Raw genomic sequence first — 25012 nt, forward strand, 5'->3', positions numbered from 1 at the left:
TGCTAATGTACATAAATCCAAAATATATTCATATAAGTGTTACCATCTTCTGTATGTACAACAGTACGTAGAGTGCAAAAATTGGCCTTGCCATAGAAGGTTTTTAACAAGAGGGACATGGATAGACTGAAAAGGCAAACAAAAATAGTTATAACCAATTCAGTTCTAACTATTTTAGGATTGAGTTTTTGAACCGCTGCACCGGATCATTAAACAATTACTCTGTGGCCCTTGAGCAAGGTAAATTAACACCCCAGCAGCAGACTGTGGTCGTGTTGAGTAGCACCCTGGTGAGAGGAGGTTTAACCTTGCCTCTCTCTGCAGCTATACTTCCCAACGCCACTGCAGTAAATTAGACAGTTTTCACATATACATATATCTTTATTTGACATATAATTTGTGTATCTCTGAAAGGGAATTCCCCCATTTGCAGCCAAAGGGTGCAGCAGATTTTGCATCCTCTCCTTCTATTTTCTTGTCCTTTCTTGTTTTTGTTTACTCAGAAACAGAAGCAACTGGCCTCCTCTGTTTCTGCCAGACGCCGTCCTGTACTTTGTGGTCGATCTCTCTCTTCCCTCTTTCTCCTTCCTTCATTTCGCTACTTTTTATTCACCTCCTTTCCTTTATTTTTCTTACTTTGGGACGGGTTACATGCTTTGACCATTATTTTATTCTTACCATAAGTTTGTCGTCCATGAAGAAAGGACATATTGGCAAGAATTGCAAATAGGCGGCTTATAAACTGTTTTTATGTGATACAATTTAAGCCGTTTTTTTTTTGTATAGTCTATGTAATGTGACTATGTTCTCTGAATATTTGGAGAACAAAAATAATATTGGCACAGTGGGAAAGCTAAAAATGTCCTGGTTCTACAAGTGCATGTCATTTGAAATGTGTGTTTAGCAACATTCGGCGTCTTCGGACAAATGTTACATATTTGTCTGTCTGTGTGTGGAATGAAAAAATGACTTTGACCCTGGACTTGAGTTATCCAAGTCTAGCTTGCCTTAGCAATGGTTACCCTGAGCTCAGACAGGTCAGACAGGCAGGCTCCTGAGCCAGGCTCACCCATATCTGCACCCGTATCTGCGGGTCAGTGCCGCCCTCACCTCTTTCCCCCCCTCCGCCTGGTCCACCCGTCAATCATAGATGATTTGAGGAGGATACACAGATGCACAAACTTGGAATTTACACACGCCCAAGCCCCCCACTGATATGTAACTGGATACATACAGACTCACATAATAGACTCTCAGCAAAATCTACTTTGAACATAAACACGCACATGTACCCTACAGTAATCGCACCATTATGTTTTGAATAAGTGTAGACACACAGAGGCAAGCAAGCAGGTGCAGGTGCACACACACACAAATACACACACAGACAGGCTTACACACATATTATAAAATATTATTGCAGTGGTTTATATGAGCAGTGTGGCCTGTAGCAGTTCCTAATCCGTATTTTCCGTGTCGTGACCTGAATACCTCACTGCTAGAGCCCAGCCAGCAGCTCATTAACATTCCGATATAGCTCTAATCACTACTGCCCATGTGTGTGTTTGTGTGTGTGTGTGTGTGTGTGTGTGTGTGTGTGTGTGTGTGTGTGTGTGTGTGTGTGTGTGTGTGTGTGTGTGTGTGTGTGTGTGTGTGTGTGTGTGTGTGTGTGTGTGTGCGTGCCTGCTCTTGTACTTCTATCTTTGCATGGACCAGATGTCCTCACAAGGCTAGAAAGTTGAGAGAAATCCTTCAAAGTGAGGACATTTCATGGCATTTCCTGGTGCTCGTTTAGGATTAGGGTTAAAATCCCTGTAGAGTTAAGGGCAAGTTGTGGTTAAGTGTGTGTGTGTGTGTGTGTGTGTGTGTGTGTGTGTGTGTGTGTGTGTGTGTGTGTGTGTGTGTGTGTGTGTGTGTGTGTGTGTGTGTGTGTGTGTGTGTGTGTGTGTGTGTGTGTGTGTGTGTGTGTGTGTGCGCGCGCGCGTGTGCGCGCGCGTGTGTTTTAAAGAATATATTTACAAAATATTGTATACATACATACAAATTCTTCAAATCTTCTGGAACTCACAATCACAAGTACAATAGAAAGAAAATAATATTTAAAACAAATGTAAATATATACAGTAGATACAATAAATAAATCAGAATTATGTTATAACCCTATCCCTATAATACCCTATAATATGCAGTTTAAGCATAATGAGACATTTTATTTCATTTTATATAAATTCAAGAGACTCAACATTGAGTACAAATTCAATAAATAGTGTCTGTGTCTGTGCGTGTTTGTTTCTGACATCACACACATGTTGCATGGAGTGTGGACAGAGAGAGTGTGTGGTGAAGATGATCAGAGCCGCGCGGTGTCATTGGTTCCATCCATTCACAACCTCTTATCTTCCTCTTACACTATAACAGCACCTCTGGCTTTCACTTACTTAACTGGAGTTTAGCCAATACTAAATCGTGAGCCTTGCCTGTGCAGAGCTCCGGGATTGGTTCCATGTTGTTGAGCAACTTCCACTGATTAATGGATTTATATACGTAGTAGCACCCCCCACACAGACAGATTACCCCCACGATGCAAAACACAATGAATATAGACAATGAAAATGTACAATTTAGGCATTAGCAGGCGCTCTTATCCAGAGCAACTTGCAAATGCAAGGTCAGAGTAAATGGCATGAATCCTAGTCAACAAATCACAGGGTAAATGGTCACATACTGTAAGTAGAAAGAGACAAAGAAACTGGGATACCAAGTAAACATCAAACCTAGCATCTGTCTAAACAACATAACAAATAACATTCTTAGCATTTGTGGTCAAGGAAAAAAAAGAAAGAAAGTCCCTGTAAGACCCTTATCTCATTCACACAAAACACTGCAACCTCTACTAACAGCTAAGAACAGATTATGTCCTCAACGGCCAGTGTTTCCTCGTCCTAGCTTGGTTTCCCTGGAAATCAAGTGGCCTCTTAGTACTGGACGGAACGCTCGGTCAAGATTCTCAACGGCTAGCACAGCGGACTCAGACGCTCCCAAGCACTGACCTATTTATCGGGTTCTCCATCAGGCTCTGAGTGGGCCTATCAGGGTAACCTTTACCAAAATGGCTGCAGTGCCTCAGGAGCATGTCAACGGCACTGATACACCGCAGATATTTGGCTTGTTTCGATCGGTTGTGTGGTAGAGAGGCACAGTGAAATTTAACTCTGAGAGTTGAATTAATTCATTAATTTACACACAGAGTGTACCAGGAAAAACTATTCACCAAAATAATTTCCACTGCTTCCTCCTTGTACTATAAATTTACATCATAAGTGTTATGTTTGATAATTATCAACTAATTATCAACAAAATGTTTGATAATTATCAAACATTTGCATTTGGTACAGTGCCATAGAGTTATAATATAGAGGGCGGACTGCCCCGCCCCCACCTATTAATTTCAATGAAAGTTGCTCACAAGCGCATGAAGCATCCGGAAGTACCTCTACTGAGTAGATTGGCTCCAATATTGGAGCCAATCTACTGAGTAGAGTAGAGGAATAGAGCAGGCCCACTAGCGTTACAGACGATAGAAGCATGCGCAGTAGCGTCACAAATGCGTCCTGCAAATACCAGATTTAGCCACCAGGGTTCTGAGGCTTCAATCATTCTCCGCGGTTCTGGGGGCTTGAGTTTAGCTCAGAATCAGGGGTGTGTTTTTGTGTAACCAATCACAGTGTCAGACGACAGCCCCATCTTTGGACTCTACACACTGCACTGATCAGAGCGTATACATAGATATGTCCTCATTATGACCGCTTATGCTATGAACTCCTAGCATCCCTCTTCTGGGCATAAATGTCATAAATGGGCAACATTCGGCAAACATAGCAGAGCTACAAGCTCACACAATGTGCAGCATGACAAATTGTGAGCTTGTACATTGGCTATAGTATAGACCCCTGTAGAGCCCCGGTCAAAAGTATATATAGAGTTAAAGTGGCTAAAATGAATCCCTGACCTTTGCACACCTTACTCCTGGCAGACCGTCAAAGGTGCCTAAAATGTAAATGCAAATGAACACGATATTGGGGTCTTTGCTCACCACGAGGACGTGTGTGCACACACAACACACACACGCATGCACGCACGCACGCACACACACACGCACACGCACACACACACACACACACACACACACACACACACACACACACACACACACACACACACACACACAGAAGAGCACCTTCTGTGTCCTATAAAGAGGGGAACTGATACCCTGGCTGTGGCTCACAAATCACGATAGATAACGTGATATAATGTACGTACATGCATTGACCCATTTGGACATATCTGATGAACAGTAAACTGTATGCTGACATGACGCATTCTGTACAGGGATAGATTCTATCAGTGAGAGGGACCCGAGAAGGACCCGTCTGCTGTTTACCAAATGAACACCTCTACCATTTCACATTTACAGTATAGAGAGGGATTTTCCAGTGCGCACAATACAACCACAGTAAAACCCTCAGTTTTAATTTAACTCTGAGAGTTAAAAATGGATAAATGAAAACTGCTGTGTTTTACTGTGTAGCATTACCCAGAGATCAATAAAATAAAACAAAATCCATCCTAGTTATAGCTTAGCTGGTTCTGTTTAGATATGAGATAAAAAGCATCAAAGTTCTTTAGGCCTCACACTGTAGGGGGAGCATTAGTGGATGGAGTTCAAGAGATTCTGGTTTGATTTCCGCTAAGGGGAAATAATCACAGCTATGCTGCTCTGTCTGTCCCTCCAAAGGCACAAATCAAGAGTTGGCTGCAGCTTATCACAAATGACATGCTTGTATTAGGTAAGGTTATGTTGTGATCACACTAGCGATGACAAAGCAACAGGCTACAAGTTAGGGCTGCAACAATCAATTTGATTAGTTAGATTAATTGTTGCACCACTACTACAAGTACATTTCTCTAAAATCAAGCTACACAGTGACTTAAAGGGAAGAAACCAGTTCTCTGTGCTACCATACACTACATTTTTAATTTAGGCAGTGTGGCTTGAGCGTCAATGGCGACTCGGCAGCCATGTAGCTGGCTAAGCTTGGCCATTTTGTAGCTTTCTCGCCACTAGTGTGGGCATTAATTGAAATGAGTTTAGATTAAGCACTGACACTGCAGTTAAATATAGGCATGAGTTTGGTGTGGCAACTGGGGATGGCTTTCACTGTGGAACTGGGTTGGATATTGCATAGTGTTAGGCACTGACCAATGGTAGTGTGTTTATGGATGAAAGCAGGCGCAAAAACATGTAGCACTTGCCATCAAAGAGGGGATGATCACAAATGTTAATTTGGATTAATGATAATAGAGAGGCAACAAAAGTCTCCACCAGGCCGGGTTGCCTAGCCAGGGCCCGCAAACTTTGGTCATAGCCAGTTAGCCACTTGGAATGGGATCTAAATGACCCCAGAGATAATGTGTACCTACCGATTTGTGTGAGTTTTGGACAAAATCTGTAGGAGTAGTAGCAAAAAGTGTGTTTTGAAGAAAACACACTATGGCAGAAAATGTAATCTGGCACATAAACAGGGCCTATAAATGAGCCAAGGAATCCAGATGTTGATTGACCAACGGTTCAAGAGTTATAGGCAGATTTGTTGTAGCGCCACCATGAGGAGATTTTAAACATTTGGATAGTGATTCTTCCTACTGGGAGTGTGCGTGCAAAGATTTCTGCCGAATCATGTTGTGCATGATTCTACCAATCGGGACTGAATTCGAAAAATCGGACAGATCCATCTTGATCACATAACTATAGAGATAATGTGTACCGATTTGCGTGATGTTTAGATAAAATCTGTAGGAGTAATATAAAAAATATATTTTGAAGAATTCGGCCTCCTGGTGGCGCTATAACCATAGAGTTAAAAATAATAGAGAGGGCACCGGAAATCCCCGCCCATTCATTTGTATGGAGTTGCTCACCGAGGGCATACTCCCTTTTCACCCCTTCTTCCGGGTTGGGAAATGTGACGGGCGGGGCCTATTTGGGGCCTATGTGACACGTTTTGCGTCACTCTGCGCGTCGTCTCAAATGAGCAGTAGTGTCACCTCCGTGCGCAACCCTGTGTGCAACCTTGTGTGCAACCCTGTGTGCAACCCTGTGCGCAAGCTCATGAGTCGAGCCCATTGGTCGAAAACGTTTTCGCTCGTTCATGTGTCTGGGCCCAGCCGTAATACGCTGCAGTACCTATGATTGGCCACCATGTCTAATGCGCTTCACTGCTCCCTCTCGGTTCTGGGGGCTTGGCTATAACAGGCCAATGTGAACAATTTGGGGCAGAGCTTCTGCTCTGGCCTCCAGGGATTGGGCCAATGGTGCCGGAGATTAGCTGTTCACAGACTGACGGATGGACGGATGGACTAATTGTCGCAGCCAGGCCGATAGCAGCACCATTACACCAGAGACAGTATAATATATAGGAGACAGAGCAATCTGTCATTTTCTTTTGGGAACACTTGAAACTATAAAGACAGCAGCACCAAACTTAAGACAACACAATCCAAAAACCTTTGTCTGCATATCATGAAGGATATCCACCAATCACTGATTTGTATTCAACTTTGTTAATGTCGTTCTCGTCATTCGTTTCTTGAGGCAGTGGATGGCACATGCATACAAATGGAAAATGTTTTTTACAGGGCAGCAGTGGCCGTCTTGGAATCATAAGGTTCCTGATAGGATGCCTGGTTCCTCTTGGCTTGACGTCAAAGTGTCTTTGAGCGAGACACTGAACAGCAGGTTGGTACCGTGTATGGTTTCCTCAGCTTTCATTGTGTGAATGGTTGAATATGCACATTGTAAAGCACATTGTTTGGAGAAAGGATCGAACCATTTACCATTTTATACAATTTGCAAAAGTTCTGAAATATAAAATGTGAATGATAAAACGTTCACAACTTCAGATTTAGGCGACTCCCTATTCAAAGAGATTGGAGTCTTGCTAGTCGGAACTTACTTTTCCTGTGCACAGTTAATAAAGAATCAACATAAGTACACACATAACTTGTGCCAACATTAATAATGTCATGACAATGCCCTGTAATGCCCTGCCATTGGCCCAACAATGTCGTGTCTAGATAATTACCATCCTGTACAAGAGTAAACACAGTTTGACACTATAAATAATCAACAGGCTGTTTTCCAATTCCCCTTAATGGCTCCAGCTGTCTCAATACTGCTCATAATGGAGCGATGGCAGACAGCCCGACTCAACCAGGAAGTGAATCAAACAAATCACCCTCAACTTTGACCTCCGGGCCTAAGAGCTCTAAGGAACGCAAATGGACACCGTTTCTACAGAGACGCATAAATACAAGCGAAAAACAAACTAGCAGTGAAAAAATAACAACTCAATTAAGTATCTGCCAATGGACAGAAGAGCCATGGAGGAGCAGGGTGAGTGTAAGGGAATGGGGACGCGATGACATGACAGATGGGTGATCGGTCAAAATCCACGTGTCTATAGTGTTGGTCATTCTTTCCTTCCTGGCCCTTGGTTTTATTATTGTCACAAGGAGAGCTGGAATACGCACTGGGTTGCGCTGACGTGGTGTGGTGTCTGTCTGTCTGTGCATGCTTGCATGTGTATGAATGTGCACGCGCATGTGTGTGTGCACATGCAATAGTGCATACGGGGGTGTACATGGGTTTGTGTGCGTGCATCAGTGTATGTGTGTGTATATGAGCGTGTGTGCGTGCATGTGTGTGGATGATCCATTGGCTTCGCTCATGGGTTTAGACATTCAGGTTTCCATTTATAGGTTATAGCTTCCAGTTTTACTGTTTTGTTTTGGAAGACTCACAGTTCTTTCAACATGACCTCACATGCACCAAAACAGAGACAGATAGCTACACCACCATGCATCCATGGAGACAGAGACAGAGAGACAGACAGACGTTGGGCTGAGCAGAAATGGACCACAGCACAGACGTGCACGCAACTAGGCACATGCACAGCACACCATTGCAGACTGTGACATGCATGCACGCGCAAATGCACGCACACACGCACACGCACACACACACACACACACACACACACACACACACACACACACACACACACACACACACACACACACACACACACACACACCTTTGTGCTAATTTAAAGCTGCAATCTGTACGTTTTATGTCCTACCTGGGATTTAATCAAGACACAACCAAGATACAATCCCCAGTTGTCCAGGGAAGAAATTTGGTTATAAGCCAGCCAGTAGGTGTCCTCCTACCCACCACCGGTCTAAATTTCTCAATGGAAGAGTAGGGAGACCACCTACAACCACTGAAGTTGTGCTACTAGTTACTGTATGTATATTGTGTTGACATACTCTATAATACAGATTGGTTAAAAATGTTTTATACATTAAAATACGTTTAGGATTGCAGCATTAATTCATGAAACAATGACCCATTGTGATATTATATTGGTTCTCAAAGTGGGGTCCGGGGACCCCCATGGGATCCTTGGGGGGGTTCCATTGGGTCTCCGACAAAATTACTTAATATAGCATCACAATCATTTTAATCATTTTTAGACTTTGGCTATTCAAAAATAGACGATCTAGGAGCTCACAGTGACGCACTGTGAACACGGAGATCGGCTATTAGATTTTTTTGGGGAAAATGTTGAATCATTTAGAATTTCTTTTAACACAAATCTTCTCTTCTGGAGGTTCGTGGCAACAGATCTTTTCAGTTGGACGTCCGCGGCCAAATACACATCAGTTTGGAGGTCCTTGGACATGAAAAAGTTTGAGAACCACAGTGACATTGCTCTGTTTCACAAAGCTCACGAAATCCACACCACGTGTGCATGTGTGTGTGCACTCCACACCTCAGTCTTGACAGAGCTGTCTCCCTCCCAGTGTGTGCCAAACACACTCTATAATTAGAGCTTTATCTCCTGGGGTGACACGGCCACAGGACGCCTGTTAACGTCCCATTTTGGGACGACATACTGAAAAATGGTCTTACTCTGAGAGTATACAAAAGTTTACATTTGTACACTCAAGAGTGTTAAATTGACAGAGGCTGTTTACTGTGTATGGATATGGGCGTCCGTAGCTGAGTGGGTAGAGAGGCTGTCTGGGAATCGGAAGGTCACTGGTTAGACCCTCGGCTCGCCCAAGACACTTAACCCAAAACAGCTCCCCTCTGTGCACTCAGCTGAGCCATATGGGCAGTCACCTGTTGGGTGAAGCAGAACAAGCTATTTCCCCTCCCCCAGACACCAGATAATACTCCCTTTTCCCTTCATTTTCCCTAATAATGCTAGGTGTTAGTTAGTTAGTTAGAGAAGGGACTGAGCTTACCACTCATGTTTTTCTAACAGAATATTACGTGGAAATAAAGCGATAAATTCTTTTTCTATCTATTTTTCACCGCAAATAAAATCATCAATCTGTATGCATGAGGCATCAACTATATGAATAGTTTTGATGGGGAAAATCTCGCTGGCAATTTTCGGAATGTTTCTTCGTTATGCCCCCAGTGTGTAGAGACCTTTAGGCTATCTAATTTAATGAACAGCAAACAAAGAAACCATATCGTCCCTATACTATATATCATGCATGTATCCATGCGTGTTAAATTACAAACATAATAATTTTCCATGTCATGAAGTAGATAAGCTCCTTAGACTGTATATAACATTCATATTAACCTCAGACCACCTTATACAGTGTAACCAACAAGACGTTTTTGTACTGCATTAATGGAACAAACTTGCAACTTGGACGTGTATACGTGCATATGTGCATGCACTGAACACAGTATGCTTGCAGTGAATGTCCTCCTCTCAGTGATGCAGGGATTCCCCTGGATATTGCATCTTTCCATCTGCTAAGTGGTTCTCCTGCTGCCTAATTAGATTACCGCCGTGACCCCCTGGGCTTGGACTAATCCCTGGATGGGATGTGACCACAGCAACCTCGTCTCTTCACACAGGCAAACCAACTTGACCTGACACAAAACCTAAAGCCACGGTGAGTCATTATGTTTACAACCACGCTGTGTTTCACGGAACACCGGAGCAGCAGGTGCATCATGGGATGGAACTGGAAAGCCTTGTACGATACACACCTAAAGTAGTGATGCCGCAGGTTCGACTGACGACCACATAATCACCTGTCCCCTGTATAGACCACCTTCAGAGGAGGGCCTCTTCCCAGTGGGACCAGAGACGACTCGAGGGCATGGCTGCACGCCACAGAATCAGACATTAATGCCGATACACAAAAGTAGAAGGAGGACTCCTGCTTGTGACCTGTGTCATCACATTGCTTCTACACAGTAAATTCCTCAGTGTTAATTCTCAAACCTCTAAGCTGAATGGGTTTGTGTATCCTATGTATCCTAACATATTATGTGTACAGTAAAGAACTAGAAAAAGTGCTCCTCGGAGCACTGCCAGACCCCTAGCGGTTGAGATCTGAATGGCCGGACTTCGCATGACGTGTGTGCAGAGGATAAGAGGGACAGACCGACCGACCGACCGACCGACAAAGCCTCCTGTAGGCCGACCCCCTGGGGCTGGCAAAAACAGCATGGGGTCAATTAACATGATTCCCTGTTATGTGGATCTGGGATGTCCTGTGACCAGTCTATGACATAAGTCATCTATCTATCTATATACAATTTGAATCCTGCGCCATGTCGGTTGTCTGTAACGTTGTATGTAGCCAGTGTGACGTCATATGACATCACGGTCGTGACATCACGATGAGACACGCCAGTGTGACGTAATCTCACGACAGCATGACATCACATCCTACCTATAAATAGGTAGGATGCACCAGTTCGACGGCTTCCATCCTCAACACAACCCATGCCGACGACCCTTTACACAAATAAACTGCTAACTTCATCTCCTGCGATTTCAACTATCTTTTCACATTGTACACCACTGCACACTCCCCACAGGTCTGCCATACCAGGTCTGAGTAATCACAAAGTGGGTTTTGGTCATTGGAGAGGTGATGCACGTCACCTCTTTCTGAAGTGGGTACTTTCAAAGCCTGCCGTGGATTTAGGAGAGCACAAAACTCTCTCTCACACTGTGAGGTGCCTGTAAGGTGGCACTGCAAAGTGAACGACGCGTCACGCTAGACGTTCGGGCCGCTAACTTCTAGTACACTATATTTGTTTAATTACAAAACATATCTAAGACTGGTCATAACATATATATATATATCATATATACATCAGAGTCTAGGTGGTCCAGGTGTAGTCTAGCATCCATCTGCAGCAAAGCGATCTGACCCCCACGTGGCAGGAGTGCCATAGCCAACAAGGTTCCTCCTCTCTCCTCTACATGGGACAGGTCTGCCAGGGGCGTCTCGTCCACAAACCCCACTGTGCAGGCACACACATAGTCTCGCATTGGAATGCCAGCATCGATCACTGCCAGTGTGGCGGCATTCACGGACGCACTGTAGTTCCCACCATCCGACTGCAAAATCTTAACATAGATGTCTATTTGAGAACGTGGATAGAGCTGGGTCATCACAGCCGCCTCAAACGTCTGCTTGTCCCCATGAGGTCTCCTCTTCCTCTCCGCTGTGCTGAATGTGGCCATGCTGTATTGACGGTTGATAACAGCTCTGTCATAAAGGGTCCGGCTGCGTGCACCTCGCATTTCATGGGGACCATACACAACAGCAAGGACTTTGGTGTTGCCCTGCTCTATGTACGCAGAGCCGTCAGCCTGGGCAAACACACCCATACGAGCTTGTACTTGTCTAAGTTCAGATGCTTTTCTTCCATCTAGACGGCATCCCTGATCGGACAGCAATTCAAGGCCTGCCATGTTTGTGGAAATCAGGGCGAGTGGCAGCACACGTGTGTAGTTCGACATACGTCATCTATGACGTCACGTCAGTACTATGACGTCAGTCGTCTATGTTGTTAGTCATCTCCATATTTGGGCAAAGAATCAGCCCAATAAGACCTCCTCCTTTGACTTCCACTATAACATTTAACCGACCGATTTTTTTAACCGAATAAAACAGGGCGGCTGCGTCCATTGAGTTCAATGGAGAAGTGGCGCCCTGTTCTATTCGGTTCCTCAAGCTATATTTTGTTACACTGTTTATACTGGTGAGAGATTGTCACAAAATTCACAAGTTAACACACTAATATACACAGACCAAGCGGTCAGCACAACCACATCAGACATCATGTTTTCATTGACAGCACAAAGCTATCCTCCCATACAAACCCACTCTATGCCCCGTGACATGGGGGACTTGTTTCAGTGTGACACAAGCTTTGGTCAAAGGATGTTTTCACAAGGTCAACCAAGGGTAATATTTTTCAAGACGTCATAAGTGTCTGTGGGTCAGACAGGAAGGCGAACCATTTCGATGTGACACAGCTGGGGGTCCCACATTTAAGCCCTATGGTTGCTGACTCGTGTTTCTGGGGGATTTCACTGCACCCCTCGAGAAAGCCCCCCGGCTGTCTAGGCCAATCAGTCATTTCAAAGTGGGTCTTTGTTGGGATCTAAGTTGAAAGGGAGATATGCACGGCTATGAGAACTTGTCTTATAATCCAAGCCAGTGTTCCATCTCCCAGCACTGGTATCGTGCTAAATTTAGACAACTGGATTAGGTATCAAACATACTGTAAGACCCTGAGTTACTGGGTTCACTCGCTGTCCAAGTCCTACATGCATGCATGAGTGCACGTGAGCATGCACGCATGTGGTGGTTGCATCTGAGGTGGTAATTTGTACATATGTGGGGTTTGTTTGCGAGTTGCGAGTGACCATGTGTGAGGCGATCGTGTACACAAATATGTAGTTTCATTTGGGGAGGAGGGGCGATTATACATGGCAACAGTGTGAGTAAACGTGCAAAGTTGAAATAAATGAGCCTTTTCCACGAGGCTGCAGTTGAAAGGAAGTTCAGGAAATTGTAAATCATTTCCCAGACTAAAACTCTTTACACAATAAGCCACACATTTCAGTCTCCTGGTCAAGGCAGTCAGAAGGACAAGATGACAGACAGAGCGATTCAAAGCCCAATGGGCTAAGAGTAACGCAGCTATTTTCTGAATGTCTATTCTCTCTGTGTTGGTCTTGGCTCTGACCCTGGACAGTATGTATGAGTACTGCAGAGCAACTCCACACAATGAGAAGAGAGAGAGCATCTGATGTGTGTGTGTCCGTCTTTTGTGTGCACGTGACAAAGGGAGAGAGGGAGAGTTTGACAAAGAAAGAGATGTTTGCACTTAAATGCATGAGTGCCCACTGTGTGTGGTGTGTGTGTGTGTGTGTGTGTGTGTGTGTGTGTGTGTGTGTGTGTGTGTGTGTGTGTGTGTGTGTGTGTGTGTGCGTGCGTGCGTGCGTGCGTGCGTGCGTGCGTGCGTGCGAGGAGGCCTCCTCAGCACTCTAGGCTCCATGAAATGTACAGAGACACAGATTAAATTTGGTTCAACACACACACTCACACACACACACACACACACACACACACACACACACACACACACACACACACAATGCATAGATACGATAACCAATAATGCAATGGTGAATCCATATAAATATGCATCAACACAAAACACTCTAGACAGTCTACTAGATGAAGGACGTCAGCTGTAAAAGGAGGTTAGCAAAGGTCACATCTCAAGGGAGAAAACAACACACACACACACACACACACACACACACACACACACACACACACACACACACACACACACAACCCTCTCAACCCCCAGCCAGACCCACAGACTGTGCCCTTCACATGCCCCTGGCACCTCAGAATTAGCATGACGCTGCTCCACTCGACTGACACACACACACACACACACACACACACACACACACACACACACACACACACACACACACACACACACACACACACACACACACACACACACACACACACACACACACACACACACACACACACACACACACACACACAGAAATAGCTACCCACAACACGGACACAAACAAACCTAGCTTTTCTTAGCGATGACACATGGAGGAGGAACTGAAGCCGGTTTATTTCTCAGGCACTTTTCCCACTCTGTTACCACGGGATGACAGCCCTGAGCCTGTCGGGCTTAGCAACAGCATGAATCTACATTAACACACACACACATATACACATTACACGCATGCATGCACAAAAACACACGCACATACCTGTACACAAATACACGTACATAGATAGACGCACACTCTCACGTGACAAATACTTCCGCACTTCCCCCAGACATCGGAAGTCATCCAAATATCATCAGTGACCTATGACTTGCGATGTATGTATGTATGTATGACCTATAGTATTTGGTCACTGAGTTAGTAGTTTGAGTTGAAATTCAATCACAATTCAGTTACGATTTCAACTGGTTTGAAAAATCAGGGGGATAAATGAAGCCATCAAAGCAGGAATGTATCCCTATAAAAAAGGTATTTGAAGTTTGTAATCCAATATTTAGCAAAGACTGGTTTTAAAAATGTAAATACTTAGCCCTCCTTTGAAAAGGGGAAAATGTAAAGGCATTTACCACAATGATACGGTTTGGCTAGCTCCTTCAACCTTGTGGTAGTCAAGTTTGAAAATACACAGACCCTCAGAAGTGTACATTCGCCATTAAACGCCCTTCATGCTATACTTGGGAGCAGCCACTGCATGCAGCTGACACTATGTTGTGGAGTTTGTAATTGCATTGTGTCCCTAGAAGTGCATTCTTATGTGTGTGTGTGTGTGTGTGTGTGTGTGTGTGTGTGTGTGTGTGTGTGTGTGTGTGTGTGTGTGTGTGTGTGTGTGTGTGTGCGTGCGTGCGTGCGTGTGCGTGTGCGTGCGCGTGCGCGTGCGCGTGTGTGAGTGTGTGTGTGTGTGTGTGTTTGTGACCCAATTTTATTCAGTGTAAGGCCAGACATAAAGCTGTTTGTGGGGAATAGTGTGGTGCTCACTCCCACTTACAACCACACAGTAAAATCCTGCGTGATAATTTTACTCTAAGGGTGTACAAATGGATACAAATGGACCCCATGTGTACACCGTCGGAAGTTAACGACTTACCCTGAGAATTTTACTGTGCATATGTGTGAAACAGTGAGCCACTGTCCCCCCCTCCCCCCCCCCCCCCCCTCTCTCACTCTCTTTCACTCTCTCTCTCTCTCTCTCTCTCTGTCTACCTCCTCGCTTCTCACGCCCTGTCACATTATTTGGGGACCGTTAGCCGCACGTGCAGTGGCAACGCATGTCAGCAACAAAAGAGGAAATTAAGGGATCGGCAGAGATGGGGGAGAGAGAGAGAGAAAGAGAGAAAGAGACGGAGAAAGTGAAAGACAGATACACTGAGTGTGAATGACAGATGGAGGATGCTGCTGTGTGGTTTAGAGATGAAATCTTGCACTGACTCATGCAACACTCACCACCTACTGTATCTATCACCCCCCCTGTGTGAACTCTGTGTCTCTATGTGTTTACGTCTCTGGAGCGGCAGTGACACATGGCACCGGCTGTAAGGGGGTTAGTATGGCATAGGTGGAGCTATATTTAAAGCAGCACTATGTAGTTTGGGGTATCAGTGGCCACTTTGGACACAAATAACATGGCAGCCAACGTCTTTGACTTCATTTCCCAAGAGTCTCTGCAAGCATGTCCGGCGAGGACGCTCTGTGATTGGCGTGCTGCTTTAAGAGAAGAGAAGAGAAGAGAAGAGAAGAGAAGAGAAGAGAAGAGAAGAGAAGAGAAGAGAAGAGAAGAGAAGAGAAGAGAAGAGAATGATGTAAATTCCGATCTTAGTCTTCCACCTGTTGCTCTGTTTGGTGTGTTTGTGTGCGTGTTCGTGTGCGTGTGTGCATGCGTGTGTGTGTGTGTGTGTGTGTGTGTGTGTGTGTGTGCGTTCATGCTCATGTGTGTGAGAGAGCGAGAGAGGTAAAGTGAGAGGGAAGGAGAGAGAAAAAGAATGACAGAGGTATCACAATGACCACTAATTAAAGGGTACAGCCACAGGAGAGGGGGGCTAACAGTTACTATACTTCAGCAACCACAGGGTCAGAAGAGATGAAACCACAGAGGAAATGGTTGGTGCCAAGGAGTAAATATAATGTACTGACACAGAACACACAGTGTAGAGTGTAAACAGTTAAGGCAACAGTCTTTCTCTCCCGACGGATAGGCAATTGCAAATATGTCCAAACTGCAATAAAAGGGCAGCGCATCGAGCGTCTTTATGACCAGTAGGTATCCTACCCAACACCAGGGTCTTTATGACCAGTAGGTATCGATCCTTCCCAACACCAGGGTCGCATTTTCATTTTCAATGGAAGAGTAGGGAGACCACATCCAACCACTGCATATGTGCTAGTTGTCTGAAGGAAGCCAAAAATAAGTTTTACCTGTATCTGTACACAAGAGGTAACAATAAAACAACCTTGAACCTTGATATAAGAATAATGACATACTCTACGATACAGATAACGTTTTATTTCTCTAGTAAGAGACCACACCTCTACTTAAGTTTAACAATTGTATTGAAACGAAATGAGATGAATGTGGAACGGGATGAGGAACCCAAGGTTCAGGCGAGACTCAGGGTGGGGGCGTAGTCTCAGGAGCTGATGGCCATTATTGCTCTACTCGGGATCGGTCGGTCGATTAAGAAGGGTTCCTGATTGTAGCTTTAATCTGTCTACCAAAGTAACTAGTAGAAGTGACTGAATAGCCAAATTGACAAGAAAAAAAGAATACTACTGCATAGCTTATATGATGATGATAATGTTTTTAGCCTTTTAACTTTTTCGCTCCTAATTAAGTTGTTTATTTTGATTTGTTTTGTAAAGCAACTTTGGCTACTAAGAAATAGTGCTATATAAGTCTGATGTATTATTATTATTATTATGATTTAAATGAACTGGGACTATAAGATAATACATTTCGATAAACAACTCATATTCTTTCTTTCTTTCTTTCTTTCATTTTCCTGCATTTTTATTTGTATTAACTTTGATTCAGCTGATTTCACTTGACTCTATTTCAGTCTCACATGCACATACCTCCTCTCCCTCCTGGAAGAGGATATGGAAGCTCAGTCACTCTTATCTGCATTGAGAAAGTTAATGAATCTCTGCTCTTCGGCCTTCTATCAGAAGTCCCCATGGCAATTACAGCAGTCATAAAAACACAAATTATAGATAATATAAACAGCAGATAAGAACAAACTCTGTTTGTCTCTAACCCATATTCCTAATCCTATATTGATTGACTGATTTGTGTTTATTTGACATGGACGTCACAATTACATTGGGCAAATAATGTATAGTAATATAATATTACAAGTAAAAATAAGTAAAGAAATGTATAATATAGTAAAAATGCCATGGTCAGAATCAAATAGAAACATAAGCTATAGAACAAAGACCAGAACAATAAACCTATATGTACAAATCTACTCATGTGAGCACTGTTGTTTTGATTTAAAGATTTAGCCTCTGTTGTTACTGAAAAGACAGACGAAAACAGAACTTGTACATTGGTTCAAGACAATCACCATCGATGGAAGCTCATAGTTGCTCTACTAGAGCTGATGTCTAACACAGTGGTTCTCAACCAGTGGTCCGGGGACCGCAAGTGGTCCTTGAGGGGGTTCCATTTAGCTGGGTTTCCCAGCTAAATGATGGAGAGTTGTTAACCAAATGGACCCTTATAGATCTTTAACTCTTGAGAGTGTAACATGGAACCAAATGGACCCTTACGGGTCCATTTGGTTTCATTTTACGCTCTCAAGAGCTAAGTTATTGTTAAACATAATCATTACTTAATTTACAAGAAGTCTGCACAATTAGAGAATGTAGAAGAATTGGGTCTGAGAGGCTAAATCTCATCAAATAGTGGTCCGTGGTTCGAATGCCGAATAAATAATGGACCTTGATATGAAAAACCATTGGTCTAACAACCTGTCCAGAAATATCTTCCCCTCTGTCTCCTTTCCTTTCATTTGCACTCCTCTCCTCTACCTGTAAGTCAGCAGAGCAGAGTGACATAACTCCTGGCCAAGTGTTCGTCTAGTCTGGCAGGTGCATTTCCTCCTGTTTTGTTTTCCCTTCTGTTTCTTAGCCGTTAAGCGATTCACCGGCCATTTCCCTGGACATGATCCGTGTCCCTGTCTCTCTCTCTCTCTCTCTCTCTGTCTCTCTTTCTCTCTCTCCCCTCGCACATCCTCTAAACCCATTACCTCTCTCCGTCCTGCCGTCCCACCAATGCCCGCTGAGGGGTGATTCTCCAGTGCTTTCTGGATGTTTAGCTTTTGGTGATTGTAATGTTTTATTGGATTATGTAATCGTGACCAAATGATTAAAACAGGCAGACAAGGCCGCGCAGACGTTTGTGTGGGTGCAATTGTGTGCGCACTTACAGTGCACAAAACACACATGCACACAAACAGTACTGTATACACATACTACATAGTAAAATCCAGAGTAATTAAGTGTAGAAATCTATATAAGATACACATACAGTATATGTATGTAAACAGTAAAATCGTCATTGTTGTTTTATATATTTGCAAGTTAGAGAGTGTACAAATGGCCCATTTGGTTACATCTGTACACTCTCATAGCTAAATTAGCACTCCAGATTTGACTGTGCGTGCACACAAAGTTACACATACAGTATGTAGTGTCGTATTTCTTGCTTTCTTCCAGTAAGTGCAGGGAGGCTAGGGAGACAAACCCCAAACAGTGCTATTTAGTGCCAGGACACAGCAGCAGTTGGACAGCTCAAGTTTGTCAGTATGACTGCAGCCCAGGGAAAACCCTGCCACATACACAGAGAACATACACAGACACCTCACCACGCTGTGCTCAACGGACTCATATACACTATAACCACTGGATCATAAAAACCCTGCCATAAAAGACATAAACATCCATCCACCTGTTATTATTGCATGTCGTGATAGTATTATGCATTCTGCCAGTACCAGCACAAATAAGTAAATCAATATGTATACATACAGTATGTTCTTTTTTTTGTTATTTTTAGCGATAGTGGAGACTGAGTACAGTGTGTATATATATACTGTATTTACCTATATACAGTACATATATACGGTATATATTTTCAACCTATATATTTACACTTTTATGAATGTATCTATCCGTTTATGCTTTTAAACTCAGACATGGCATGCTGCATCATTATTACTAATACCTTCTTTAACGTCTGTCTGTCTGTCTGTATTCTATTCGTAGGTACTAGGCTAGCCAATTCTGTTGTGTGTAATCAAAGCCCACAGACTGCAGTACAGATGCAGGACAGCTGGAGGGCATTCACACGAGGTGAGGGTTCTGCTGTAAATGAAACGGCTATACCACCGTACAATTATTCTACCACTTCCCACTGTTCTACACCTCCATCCCGTATGCCTCGTCATTCCGTCAACCACGTCTCTCTCCCTCTCTCGCTCCATCTCTCCCTCTGCTTCAGCAGTTAGTAAGGCATGACTCATGTGGGTGCAATGCTCTGGGTCGTTCCTCAGCGCTTCAGCTGCTGATGAGGGCAGAGAGGGGAAACTATCCCTCCCTCTCCTGTTTTCCCTTTTCCTCTTCTGTGAAAGGGGGATGAAAACGGGAGAGGAGCCATGTGTTCGGAATTGTGTGACAGTTGATTTGGTGTAATGACACACAGTCACACACACACACACACACACACACACACACACACACACACACACACACACACACACACACACACACACACACACACACACACACACACACACACACACACACACACACACACACACACACACACACACACACACACACACACACACAGTTATCATACCTGTACATCAGTAAAACAGAGTTACTGACACGTACAGACCTGGCTGCATGTTTTCAAGAAGAGCTGTGTTTAAACAACTCATTGGCATAGCAAAACAAACTCACGCCATGTGCACACATGCATGCACACAGAACACGCACACACACACAAATTACAAGAATGCACTTCCACGGACACAATGCAATTACACGTCAGGCAGTTGCACGTGCAAGCTCACACGCACACAGAGGGATCAACCTCTGGGCTCAACTGGTCGAGTCAAAGTCACAGGTGTCCGGGAGAACAAATCGTGACGCGAGTGGAGCAAATATAGATTCACAAAGGAATGAGGACCGGTCGACAGAAATAAAAGAGATAAAGGTTACAGAGGGGTGGAGACATTCTCTGAAATAAAAGATGAAAGATGGAGTTGCTGCCTGCCTGCCACAGAGCTCAGGAATTAAACTAATGAGCTCACTGTGTGACCACAAGCAAATATGAGACAGAAACAGAGGAGAGGACACAGCAAAATCCAGAGCGCAAATTTGACCATGAGAGAGGTAAAATGGACCCTTGCTAATGGACACTTGCATTAATTAACGCTCCGCATTTTAGTGTGGGGAACGGACACGAGAGAAGGTCACAATGATATAAAGGAAGATCATGCTTGCTCAGCATGTACCCTCGATACCATAAAGCAGTGTATCAGCAGAACGTGACAATGTTTTATGTCGGTTTCATCCTTCTGGCCCCCTCCCCCACCCCCACGCCATTAACAAATATTATCTCAGTGGCACACGATGCCATTACCAAGGCTTATCTCCCACTACGATGGACACCAAATGCACTAAATCTCCACTATTACCCACGGCAGTCATCTCTTCCTCAAAGACCCCATGGCTGGACTTTGATTGATTGATTGAACACTTTATAGTCAGAAATGTAAACAGCACGAGGTACAGTCAGACATTAAGGCTAAAAGGATAACACAAAAATGTCCTGGGGACTTGTTTCCAGTGTGGTATTCAGCAACATAGCATAACAAAATAACACAATAATACATGTTGTCAACAAATACAAAACACTATATGTATGTACAAAGGAGAAAAAGGGAAAAAGTCTGCAGTGAATGACATCTCCTTTCTATGGGAAATTGCATTTACCTCCCCTTGTGGTCTCCTGATAGATAGTTTTTCAGGCTAGTTTTGAAAGAATCCAGTTATTTACACCTTTTAATGTATGGTGTCAGGGCATTCCACATTTTGGTGGCAGAGTAGTAGAATGAGAATTAAATAGTCATCATAGGCCCAGTTCTATTGCCCCCTCTTACAGACTCACTGACGCATGTTGACGTGAAGTCAGTGAGGGCTTGAGGGTTGTCCCATTTGAAATCATTAAGTCAGAGAGGACTCTGACTGGCAGAGCCCTTATGCACCCTTTCTGTAAAGTCAGCATCAACGCAGACCTTGCCTAGGGGAATTACCCACAGTTCATAGCGTTGTGGGGAATCCTCCAAACGTCAATCATTAAGTATGCAAATTGTGCTGTCCGGTTAGAATGTCAACAAACAGTGGTGCTTTCCCACCGTTATCAAAGAGAGACGGAATGGAGGAGATATATTTAGTAAAAACAAGGGATATGGGATAAGTAAATACAGAAGATGGAATACAATTTAAAAAGAATAATATACAAACCCTAATCTAAACACAAATTAAATGAACAGAATAACCTAAATAGAATAATAATAATAATAAACAACACAGCCTTTAAACACTGACTGTAAATAAGGACAGTGAGTTTTAAACGGTAAGTTATGTAAAGTGTAATGAATGAAGGACTCATCTTCAAAGTGCTGTCCCATTCCTTTTATACAATTTGGAGCCCTTGCAGCCTCAAACACTCAATCACTTACCAGCTCATGTCACTGAAGTCTGTATAGGGTTCAGGGGGACATTGTAACTGAGCCATACCCCCCCCCCCCCCCCCCACACACACACACACACACACACACACACACACACACACACACTGGTCATCAGACTGAAGTGATTTTATGCTGTGCTCTCAGCTGAGATGTCACTATCAGTTAAATCTGCAATGCATAAGCTTCAAGTCCTAGTCCTTCCTGGGACGAATATCTACTGATAGGCTGAGAGGGAACCAGGGGAAGTGAAGTCAGGGGAGATATTGTGCTTATGGGCTTCAGCCAGTACTACAGTACAGTAGATGTCCTACCCGCCACCAGGGTCAAAATATCTCAATAGAAGAGTAATGAGACCCATGGCCGAATAAAGACTTTGCAGTGTCCGAGGCTATGACAGGCTCAAGCTGTTACAGGGTTAAGGTAGGCCAAGGTTAGGGTGGCTCAGGGAGTAGAGCAGTCATTTGGGAATTAGAAGGTTCCCGGTTCAATCCCTTGCTCCGCCTGGCATTACATGTCGAAGGGGGTGTGTGCATGGGGGTGAATGGTGAGGCATACATTGATTTGTGAAGAGCTTCGAGTGGTCGTAAAGACTAGAAAAATGCTGTATAGTAAATGTATTCCATTTACAATATGGGAAATGTAGTTCACATCCGTCAAAATGGATGGATGAGGATTGGTGTAAAGACTACAGTTAACATTAGCTTTAGCATTAGTGTTAATCCTCTGCTGAGAGAATGAAGGAGAGAAAGACACAGGGAGAGTGGTGTTAACAAGAACGACATGCAACTAGGGCTGGGAGTGGCCATTTAACCAAAATATATAAAAAACGTCATTTTGAACCAATAACCCACTTATGGTGCTCATGTAAGTTAATGGAATAATTGAGAAGAAGGTTTTTGAGGTTGAGGTTTTTACATATGTTTTTAATTTCTTATATATCAATGAATCGACACGAAAATATTTTAATTGTCTCGAGTGTGTGTGTGTGTGTGTGTGTGTGTGTGTGTGTGTGTGTGTGTGTGTGTGTGTGTGTGTGTGTGTGTGTGTGTGTGTGTGTGTGTGTGTGTGTGTGTGTGTGTGTGTGTGTGTGTGTGTGCGTGTGTGTGTACGTCTGTCCGTCTGACTGTGAGCAGCTAATCTCCGGCACTATTGGACAAATCGGCAGCGTGCACGCATACTCCTCGGAGGCCAAGTAAAAACACTGGCGCCACCAGGAATCCCAGGCACTATGCGGAAAAATAGCCAATGTACAAGCTCACACAGCACATTGCTATGCATTGTGAGCTTGTAGATCTGCTATTTCTGCCTTTTTTTTATAAACGTTCATTAATCGTGATCTAGGCAATTTTCAAAAATAATTATTAATAATAATAATACATACAATTACAGCGCTTTTCTGAGTACTCAAAGTCGCTTAATTGTGACATTGTGATATTTTAAGTCATATCGCCCAGCCTATATGCAACACACAAACCCTCAGTCTCTTCTTGGCCTCCTGCTAATTTGTTATGCAACAGCATGAAAAAGTGAAAACCACAAGTGAGTCAACTTCATACTGTACCTCCACCTCCAGTACCCCCAGCCCACCCCTCCCTTACCGCAGGGGGTTGTTAGAGGTGGATAATTGGACCGCAAAAATTCTGCAGAATAAAAGCCATACGAAACAGAAGATAAAAAAGGAGAAGGGGTTCCTGAATTCCAGAGCTAAGTGGCAAGGTTTTTGAATCAGTTCCAAACACATGCAGTCTTTTGTTTGGCGATCCGACTCTTTCTTTCACCTGGTGAACTGCTAATTAACGTGGGTTTGAGCTTGTCACATTGCATCCTTTGTCTGCCTTGATGATATATTGTGTCCCATTTAGATATCGTGGGAATAGAGCCAATTGTGGGGGAAGTGAAATGTTTCAATGGAGTGTCATGCAAGTCCAATATGCAGGCATACATTTAGGATAATTTTAGGTTCTGGGAAAGATTTCAGGTCCCCACAAGTTGAAATTTATTTTAATTCTGTGGTCAACATTTTGGTCTAAAATACATTTGTTTGTCCTGAGATTGCAAAATACAATATCTTTTTGCTGAATATAAAAATGGCTAGGGGAATGGCTAGAATCTGCTCATTATGAAGAAATGAGCATGGATATTACGCTTCCGTAAGTTTCATGTTGCAGGGGTTCCGGGAGACCAACAATGACAGTAGGGAATACCCACATATCTGGAGGAGATAGTGTGCTTATAACCTTCAGGCAGTATTACTTGTTAACCAGTAGACCGTCCTACCCGATACCAGGGTCTACATTTCTCAGCAGAAGAGTAAGGAGAGACCACCTCCAACCACTGCAGATGTGCTAGTTATATAGTGTATATAACCATAGGTTATCCCTCTCTATGATTATTTTGGGGGGTCACCGCCTGAAAAGGTTGAGAACCACTGATATAGACTCTCCTCGCCAGTCTGCTCTTCTGTCATTAGCCTTTCTTTATCCGTCACACAGTAACTCTGTCATTCTGCCCTCCGACGTCCAGTACTTTCCTGCCCCGTGACCCCCACCGCTCCACCCTCACACGTTTCTGTGCCGTCGACACTTTCCAAAGATAACACCTATACAGTTCACCACAAACCCCCAACCCCCACACCTCCAACCTAGCACCACCTCTCTCACCAGTGGGTCTCCACCACCACCCCTCCTCTCCACAGGCCAGCAACAGGCGGCATGCATGTCTGCTGCAACTGGCATGCTAAAATTAACTCTGAGGCAAGAGGCACTGTGATGGGCAGCTTCTCCGGATCACAGGCTTCCCTGGCAGTCAGAAGAGGGAGATTAACCAGGCGGCTGAAAAAACGTAGTTACAGTATACCAAAGAAATACCAAGAAAAGGTATTAACCCATTTAGACCTGAGACCGATTATACAAAATGCCGTCAGTCAGTTTTCTGAAAATACTTATGTTTCTATATCAGTGGTTCTCAAACGTTTCCATGTCAAGAACCCCCAAAATGATATGTATTTGGCCGCGGACGCCCATCTCAAAATATGTTGTTCCAGGGACCCTCAGAAGCAAAGATTTGAGTTACAAATGTTCACTTTAAAAATATATACCATTATATTCAAAGATTTGCACACATTTTCACGATTTTTCAAAAATAGCAGATCTACAAGCTTGTATATCTGCTATTTTTGAATAGCCAAAGAAATCTAAAATGACACAGATGCGTTCCCGGTCTTAATGGGTTAAA

At 43.7% G+C, this 25012-nt stretch overlaps 2 protein-coding genes across 7 annotated transcripts in view; both read right to left on the reverse strand.

The window, feature by feature from the left end:
• The window catches only part of fhod3a (formin homology 2 domain containing 3a), a 77849-nt gene that overhangs the window by 35651 nt on the left and 17186 nt on the right, over positions 1 to 25012 (reverse strand). The gene's annotated exons all lie outside the window — the stretch shown is intronic.
• Positions 4683 to 11867, reverse strand: LOC311061197 (exosome complex component RRP41-like; the record flags this gene model as incomplete). Its single annotated transcript, XM_084079754.1, has 3 exons — positions 4683 to 4694; positions 10187 to 10258; positions 11262 to 11867. 3 exons carry the CDS (start codon positions 11865 to 11867, stop codon positions 4683 to 4685), a joined length of 690 nt encoding a protein of 229 aa, XP_083935880.1.

The sequence above is a fragment of the Gymnoscopelus microlampas genome (assembly GCF_963454915.1).
Source record: "Gymnoscopelus microlampas genome assembly, chromosome: 15".
Taxonomy (NCBI): domain Eukaryota; kingdom Metazoa; phylum Chordata; class Actinopteri; order Myctophiformes; family Myctophidae; genus Gymnoscopelus; species Gymnoscopelus microlampas.